This window comes from Scyliorhinus torazame, chromosome 14 (genome assembly GCF_047496885.1).
Source record: "Scyliorhinus torazame isolate Kashiwa2021f chromosome 14, sScyTor2.1, whole genome shotgun sequence".
Lineage (NCBI taxonomy): Eukaryota > Metazoa > Chordata > Chondrichthyes > Carcharhiniformes > Scyliorhinidae > Scyliorhinus > Scyliorhinus torazame.
In genome coordinates this window covers 169,211,334-169,220,560 of record NC_092720.1, presented here as the reverse complement: position 1 = coordinate 169,220,560, position 9,227 = coordinate 169,211,334, and the positions used below count along the sequence as shown (strand labels likewise).

At 47.3% G+C, this 9,227-nt stretch overlaps 1 protein-coding gene across 1 annotated transcript in view; it reads right to left on the bottom strand.

The window, feature by feature from the left end:
- Window positions 1-1,280: 1,280 nt before the first annotated feature.
- LOC140390207 (uncharacterized) overlaps window positions 1,281-9,227 on the bottom strand; it is a 29,079-nt gene continuing 21,132 nt past the window's right edge. Inside the window, exon 2 of the mRNA XM_072475173.1 lies at window positions 1,281-2,861. Within this exon, the coding sequence (XP_072331274.1) occupies window positions 1,446-2,477 (1,032 nt within the window). The 5' untranslated portion in view covers window positions 2,478-2,861 and the 3' untranslated portion in view covers window positions 1,281-1,445. The remainder of the gene's footprint in view (window positions 2,862-9,227) is intronic.

The following is a 9,227-nucleotide window of genomic DNA, read 5'->3' as shown; positions in this document are numbered from 1 at the left end:
CACTATCTCCAATGCGTAAGACAGGAGTGTGATGGATAAGCACTTGCCTGGAGTGCGGCTCCAACAACACTCAAGAAGCTCAACACCATCCAGAATAAAGCAGTGTGCTTGACTGGCACATCATCCACCACAGGCAACATCCACTCCCAACACTACCAATGCAGTGACAGTGTGTGTCATCTTCAAGATGCACTGCAACAACTCACCAAGGCTCCTTAGACAGTACCTTCCAAACCCAGAAACTTTGATATCTGCAAGGACAAGTCAGAAGGTGCATGGGAAATACCACCACTTTCAAATTGCCCTCCAAGCTACTCACCAGCCTGACTTGGAAATGTTTGTCATTCCTTCATTGTCGCTAGGTCAAAATCCTGGAAGTCCTTTGGTGTATTTAAACCATAAAGACTGCAGCAATTCAAGGTGGCAGCTCACCACAACCTATTCAATGACAATTAGGGATAGGCAATGAAGGCTTACCTGGCCAGCAACAACCACACCACGAGAATGAATACAACAACATAAAAAATATTGGCATAAAATGTGATTCTTGACTCACTGGTTATTCAGACCTGAACATTAGTGTGGATATTATGAGATATAAACTGTACAAAATGTTCACAGTGATCCCTCTTAGTTTTCAGTCCCGACAGTAGGGATGCCCAGACTGTGAGTTGTGCTCCACAGTGGGTTTTGGGGTATGTTAGGTATGCTGATACCGTCTTTTGGTGATGTTCATCAATCTGGCCAAATGTTAAATTGGCCTTCTTGAACCAATTGTACTGATGGTAGGCGGTCCAAACAGACACTGCTGAGCCAGACAGTGCTTTAGAACAACTCCCCGGTGCTAGAACTGAAGGTTAAACAAAACAGATATTCAGTAAGATGGAATAAGGTGTCCCGGCTCCAGTTCTGTCTGGGGAGAGAGGAAGAGTCAATGAAATACCTCTGACGCTTGTCACAATGCAAGAGTTTTTCAGTGTGGGTTCACTAATGCTCCAAAAAGGTGCAAAAACTGTGTCCATGGTTTATCATAAAATTTACACCAAGAGAGATTTATCCCATTATGAAAATGTTGATGGACCAGGAGAAACGCTGACTGTTTGAAAGCCTTGTCATACACCACAAACTTGAATAGTTTCTCATCAGTGTGAACATAGTGGTGCTTCAGGAGATTGGAGGTGTGGGTGAAAGCTGTATCATAACATTGCGCTTGAAGAGTTTCTCCCTTATTTGGAGCTACTGGGGTGGGGTTAAAGATATAGAAGCTTTACCACAAACCTCATATTGAACTGTTATTCACAAGTATGCATCTTTTGATGGAGCAGAAGCTGCAAGATTTTTTGAAAGCTTTGTTGCTCACCGAACAATTGAATAGCTTCACCCTTTTGTGAATGCATATGTGTAAATGGAGGGTCGATGATCTGGGGAATGATTTGCCACACAGCTCACAAGTGAATGGTTTCTCCTGTGTGAATGCGTTGATGATTCAGCAGGGCCATTGGTTGTGCAAAACACTCACTGCACAGCTCACAAATGAACGGCTTCTCCCCAGTGTGAATGCGCCGGTGATTCACAAGTGTCGATGACCGGGCGAAGGCTTGGTCACACACTTCACATTTGAATGGTTTCTCCCCAGTGTGAATGCGCCGGTGATTCACAAGTGTCGCTGACCGTGTGAAAGATTGATCACACACCTCACACTTGAAGGGCTTCTGCCCTGTGTGGATCCTCTGGTGCATCAGGAGTTCGGACGATTGGGTGAAAGCCATCTCACAAACCTCACACATGAATGGCTTCTCACCAGTGTGTGTGCGTCGATGCCTCACAAGCGTCGATGACCGTGTGAAGGCCCGCTCACACATCTCACACTTGAATGGTTTCTCACCTGTGTGGGTCCTCTGGTGCCTCAGAAGATCAGAGGACTGAGCAAAGGCCATTTCACAAACCTCACACCTGAAGGGTTTCTCCGCTGTGTGATTCCTCTGGTGCATTAGGAAGGATGTCGAACTTGTGAAAGCTTTGTCACACACTTCACACTTGAATGGCCTCTCCCCAGTGTGGATTCGTTGATGTTTCCGGAAGGAAGATGAGTGGGAGAATGATTTGTTGCACACCTCGCAGGTGAATGGTTTCTCCCCTGTGTGAATACGTTTGTGATACAAGAGAGTTGATGACTGTGCAAAGCCCTCATTACAAACCTCACATTTGAATGGCTTCTCCCCAGTGTGAGTGCGTCTGTGATTTACGAGCGTCGATGACAGTGTGAATGCCTGATCGCACACCTCACACTTGAATGGTTTCTCACCTGTGTGAATCCTCTGGTGCTTTAGGAGATCACAGGTTCGGGGAAAACTCTTTTCACAAACCTCACACGTCACCACCTTCGCCCCAGTGTGGATGCTTTGTTGAATCACAGGAACTGATGACGGTGTGGGCACTTGGTCACACACCTCTTGCTTGAATTGTGTATCTTCCATGTGTCTTTCCTTGTGTTAACAGTTGTACTCCAGGTTCACCTTGTGAGTCAGTGGTCCATGAGGCTCAATAAATGATTGAAGCTCTCAACACACTTGAAGCTCACTCATACCTGTCCCAGCCTCACCCTGACCAATCACCCACAGCTGTACCTTTGGAAAGGTTGGTTCTGATGGAAGTTCCACACCACTGACCAGTTTCAGATCTGATGATATGTCAAAGCTCCCCTGACCCGACCGATTTCCAGATGATCTCCATGTTGATCTCTATGCTGCAAAGGGGCTGGATGTCTTCTCACAGTTGCGTAGTTTTTCCTTGAGTGATGGTTAGGATCTATCTGCAGTGTCTATCGTCTCCGTATACTGGTGTAGTGCGGTGCAATACTTCTGTAAAACAGGAAAAGGAAACATTATTCCCTCCAACTACCTCTCCTCATTTATTAAAGAGGCTGACTCCTCAGTTAGAGACTGTTCCACAGTGAGTGCCGTCTACTATTCCCATGTGGGAGATCAGATACAAGTCCTTTCTTCTTCCTCACTTGACTGTCACACACCCTGTGTTTCCAGCAGGGACACTGGATCGTGACCAGAAGCAGAAAACATGGCAACTTTCTATCCTCCTCCTAGTGCCCCCATCATCCCAGCAGTATGAGCAGAATGGAAAAGGCAGTCAGACAGAGGGTAAAACAGGTTACCTATTAAATAACAGCTCTTGTTGTGCTGGCAATGATCTGAGTTATTCTTCATGTATGCATTTAATATAACATCACTCAGGACGAATGTTAATTCAGTGGTGACTTTGAAATTTCTTCCCTTGTTTTCTAAAATTATTTGAGGAAAACGCACAGAGTAAGAAGTGTTGGAAGCGGAGGGAAATACTGCTTCAGTGCAGCTGATTGAAGGGTTGTAGTTTTTCCCTGGGAAATTAGATACACTGCAGACTGCACATCCCAAATTCAGTTCTCACACATAGCACTGGGTAAAACTATCAAAACCAAGGCCAGGCTTATGGGCTTCAGTTAAAATCTTTAAAGAAGACATTAAAAGATATTACAATAATTGTGTCACCAGCTTTAACAGCTGGACTGCTCGTGCTGTGTTACAATCTGGAGGTTAGTCATTTGGTACACAGAATTTGAGTCTTGCTGAAAAATTAGACATTCTATCAAAGCTTTTCACCTTGCACTCATCAGAACAGCTTGCTTGAAGCCACAACTATTCCAACACACAGCACACTATCCTTTGCAGACAGAAGGAGCATGTCCACGCATTACACCTTTTTAAGACTAAAAAGCTTGAGGGACATCCAACCCCATGGCAATGCCTTGACCAAGCTAAGTCAAGCAGCCGACCTTAAATTTGAACAATAAATAGCTTGTTCATTAACAATTCCATCCTGCCTTCTGTCAGGGGATGCAGCAGCATCTCGATCAGTTGGAGACTTGGGCAAAGAGATGGCAGATGGAGTTTAATCCGGACAAAGGTAAGGTAATGCATTTTGGAAGGTCTAATACAGGTGGGAAATATACAGTAAATGGCAGAACCCTTCAGAGTATTGACAGGCAGAGGGATCTGGGTGCATATGTACACAGGTCACTGAAAGTGGCAACGCAGGTGGAGAACATAGTCAAGAAGACATACATCATTGTTTGCCTTCATCGGACGTGGCATTGAGTATAAAAATTGGCAAGTCATGCTGCAGCTGTATGGAACCTTGGCTGGGCCACACTTGGAATATAGTGTTCAACTCTGGTCACCACACTACCAGAAGACTTTTGACAAGATGCCACACAAAAGGTTGCTGCATAAGATAATGATGCATGGCGTTAATGCATGGCGTTAAGGCTAAAGTAGTAGCATGGATAGAGGATTGGTTAATTAACAGAAAGCAAAGAGTGGGGATTAATGGGTGTTTCTCTGGTTGCCAATCAGTAGCTAGTGGTGTCCCTCAGGGATCAGTGTTGGGTCCACAATTGTTCACAATTTACATAGATGATTTGGAGTTGGGGACCAAGTGCAATGTGTCCAAGTTTGCAGATGACACTAAGATGAGTGGTAAAGCAAAAAGTGCTGAGGATACTAGAAGTCTGCAGAGGGATTTGGATTGTTTAAGTGAATGGGCTAGGATCTGGCAGATGGAATACAATGTTGACAAATGTGAGGTTATCTATTTTGGTAGGAATAACAGCAAAAGGGATTATTTTTAAAATGAAATATTAAAACATGCTGCTGTGCAGAGGGACCTATGTGTCCTAGTGCATGAGTCGCAAAAAGTTGGTTTACAGGTGCAACAGGTGGTTAAGAAGGCAAATGGAGTTTTGTCCTTAATTGCTGGAGGGATGGAATTTAAGACTAGGGAGCTTATGCTGCAACTGTATAAGGTGTTAGTGAGGCCACCCCTGGAGTAGTGTTCAGTTTTGAACACCCGAGAAAGGATGTACTGGCGCTGGAGGGTGTGCAGAGGAAATTAACTAGGTTAATCCCAGAGTTGAGGGGATTGGATGACAAGGAGAGTTTGAGGAGACTGGGACTGTACTCGTTGGAATTCAGAAGGATGTGGGGGGGGATCTTATAGAAACATATAAAATTATGAGGGGCCTGGACAGAGTGGATAGTTAGGTCTAACCTCGTGCTGTTGGCACCAATATGGATAGTAGTGGTAGATACTTCAATTTATTTCTCTCACATGGCTGACCAGGACTCCCTCCCACTCTTACCACATGCTTTTAGCATATGTTGGAAGGATTTGGCCCCGTTCTGAATGCATCATTCATGATCACCAAGTCCTGGACTGGGTCTTGAACCGAGAGCTCCAGACCCAGACCCAGAGGTAGGGAAGCTACGCACTGTACCACAAGACCTCCTTAAATAATCAGTTCAAAGTCCAATAATAAGAGAAAAATCAGACAGATGTGGACAATGCTGGCATTGTGTCAGAATAAGATTAAGATCAAAGAATTTACAGTGCAGAAGGCAATTTGGGCCATCGAGTCTGCACCGGCTCTTGGAAAGAGCACCCTACCGAAGGTCAGCACCTCCACCCTATCCCCATAACCCAGGAACCCCGCCCAACACTATGGGCAATTTTGGACACGAAGGGCAATTTATCATGGCCAATCCACCTAACCTGCACATCTTTGGACTGTGGGAGGAAACCGGGGCACCCGGAGGAAACCCACGCACACACGGGGAGGATGTGCAGACTCTGCACAGACAGTGACCCAAGCCGGAATCGAACCTGGGACCCTGCCGTACTGCCCAATCTCAGCCCAGTAAAATCTGTAAAGTCTATCTTACCAAGGTCTGAGGACAAGTACCCAAGTGAGGAGAGCTGCCCCGCAGACTGGTCAAGTATCAGAGATACTCACTGAATGGTATCAATCCGGAAACATCCCAGACTCCTCCCTCACCATTCCTGGGAATGTCCCATCACACTGGCAGGTGGGGAATTCCTCAATATTGTCTCCAAGGATGTCTCATGGCTTCAGGTCAAACAAGTTCATGGAAAACTACCACTCCCCTCCCAACTGATGAATGAGGACTTAACCATGTTAATCATCACCAAACTAAGGACAGATCTAAAAACTAGGTATCCATGAGATACATCAGGAATAGCGTTGGTATACTTTAGCGTCCAGATTTGATCCCAGTGAACGTACTAGAAGCAGACTAAACACCAAGGATAAGAGGAAATAAACAGCAATAAACAGTCCCACAACCAAAATATCAGAGCAAAGCTCTGTAACCTACAACATTTGGTCAGGAAGTAACTGGAAATGATGGTTCCATGAGCACCTCCATGGAGCCCAGCATGACAGCAAGACACAAAGTCAAAGCATCTCAACCAAAAATGGTGAGTGGAAAATCAAAACCTGACTTCTCATGAGGTGCTGGAAGAACTCTACTCCAGACCACTCAAATTCCCCTAACGGTCAAGAGTGTGTTAGTAATGCAGAGTTTGCAAGATTACTACATTTTAAACCATCTTTGTCATTAAGGTAAAACAGAATATCCTGGAAAGGTGAGCTTGCAGGAAGTTGTATAACCATGCACAGCAACACACCAGATGGCTTGGTTATCATGGGAACAGGTTTGGATTTGCTGAGCAAGATAGCAGAGATTCCCAGTTGAAAACAAAGGCAGGAAAGCTGAGAGTGGCTGGACAGGTTTCCTGTCTCCATGATCTGGAAAAGAGAGCGCGAAAGAGAAAGTAGACAGACAGACAGAGAGATCTCAAAGAGGCACCAAGTACTGGAGCCAGTGTGGTCAGCAGAGAGAAGATAGTGTTGTTTCTGTGGGCAGTTAGGCAGAAAGCAGGATTGGTCACGGTCTTTGGCCATAGACACGCATCCTGTGACAATCTAAGGAATGCAGAATGCCTGGGCGTCGGTAGGACAGCTCAGAATAGCTGGATTTGACCTCACTGGTGATATTTCATAGAATTTACAGTGCAGAAGGAGGCTATTTGGCCCATCGAGTTAACACCGGCCCTTGGAAAGAGCACGCCTCCACCCTATCCCCGTAACCTAGTAACCCCACCTAACCTTTTTGATACGAAGAAGCAATTTAGCATGGCCAATCCACCTAACCTGCACATCTTTGGACTGTGTGAGGAAACCAGAGCACCCGGAGGAACCCACGCAGACACGGGGAGAAAATGCAAACTCCACACAGTCACCCAAGGCTGGAATTGAACCCAGGTCCCTGGAGCTGATATGGCAGTGCTAACCACTGTGCCCATTTAGCTCAGAAAGCAGAGAAGTACCTTTTGACATTCAAAGTTAAGACGTGGCCGAACTGGGAGAAAAAACCCGTCGAAACGGAGGGTGGACTTCCGTTGGCAACATGGAGGTGGAGTTTGCACATTAGGTGGCTCCTCCTAGAGTCTCTGGTTTTTGGGACTTTTATGCCTGGTCTTAGGGGTAGTTTTTGGATGACCTGGTGTGGGAAGTCATCAGGAGTTTGGGGGATGCCAAAGTCCCAGAAGAAAGGTCTGGAAAGGGGACGAGCGAAAGTCTGCCGGCGAGTGTTGCTGTGAATCCCGCAGGAAGAAAGATGGCGGGGACTGGGCCTCCCCTCATAGTTGAAACTCTGACCGAGGTGATGTCACTGGAGTTTGAAAGGCGGTTTTCCAAACATTTGGAGGTGCTTCGGAAGGAGATGACGGCTTTGCTTAAAGAGTGGGTGGAGGAGGCGATTGCCCCGAAAAAGATGGCAGTGACGAAGACGTTGGTCGAGGTGCAGGAGGAAGGAGAGAAGGTGAAGGGAGTGGAGGAGGCACTGTTGCAACACAGTGACCAGTTTGCCTCGATGGGTGAGGAGCTGTGGAGGGTGGTGGAGGTCAACAAAGGGCTCAGAGCCAAGGTGGAGGAGCAGGAGAACAGGTCGAGGAGGCAACATTTGTGGATCGTGGGTCTGCCCGAGGGGGTGGAGGGCCTGAGGTCAACTGAGTACTTTGCAAAGATATTTGTCGAGCTAATGGGGGAGGGGGAAAGAGTCCTCCCGCTACGAGTTCGACAGGGCACATTGGTCGCTCAGGCCAAAGCCTAAAGCGAATGAGCCACCAAGGGCAGTCATAGTTTGCTTCCAGAGCTACCATGTGAAAGAGATGGTTTTGAGCTGGGCGAAGCAGAGACGAGATGTGAAGTAGGAAGGAGTTGGTATATGCATGTACCAAGTTCTGACGGCGGAGTTAGCGAGAAGGCAGGCGGTCTTAGGACGGGTGAAGATGGCACTATATGGCAGCGGAGTGAGGTTTGGGTGGTCTACACAGTGAAGCAGAGGATGACACAATTCAAAGGACTTTTATTTTGAGATGGCAGAGGCGTTGTTAAAGGCTGAAGGACTGAGACGGGAATGAGAGTTGGGATTTGGACTTAGTTGGTGGGGACGGGGAAATGCTCTTTCTTATTGAGTGTGTTCTACTTGGATTTACATGTGTTCTTGTTTTTTATTATTGGTGTGGTTCCTTTTTGTTCGTTGGTTTGAGAGAGGTGGGTTTTGGGCAGGTGGGGCTGGGTTACTTAGGAGGGGGTGGGGAGGAAGGGGGTTCTGGCAGGGGTCACTGCACGAGCGAACAAAGGTTGGCTAGTAAATGGGAGTGTGGTGGGGGGAGGGGCAGCGGTTATTGGAGCCTGGTCAAGCAGGTTTTGATGGGCCTGGGAGGTGTGAATGATGGGGGGAGGGGACCGATACTGGGTGAGGTGTTTGCAAGAGGAAGTAGATGGGTGGACTCTGGGAGGGGGAATGGTGATGGTGAATAGGAGAGGTGGGGTGGGTGAGAGACACCCAGTCAGAATAGTGACGTGGAATATTAGGGGGCTAGGGGGACCGGTGAAGAAAGCGAGAGCTTTTGAACATCTGATGAGTTTAAGAGCCGATGTGGTGATGCTGCAAGTGACCCATCTATGGGTGAAGTACAGATGAGGCTTAGGAAGGGTTGGGTGAATCAGGTTTATCGTTCGGATTTTGATAGTAGGAATCGGGGGGGGGGGGGGGGGGGGGGAGCGGAGAGTGGACAGATCCCAGCCACGCTCACTCACCCCATGGGGTGAGGGGGGGGGGGGGGGGGTGCAGTGGAGGTGGAGGCGTTGGCCAGGCTCATGAAGGAGATGGGGCGGGAGATGGGGGGGTTGAGCCGTGGAGATTATTGCACCGGAGAGACTGGGAGTATTCATTTTTCGCCACGGTACACAAAGTGGTTTCAAGGATTGATTTTTTTGTGGCGGGAAAGGAGCTGTTGGCCAGAGTTAA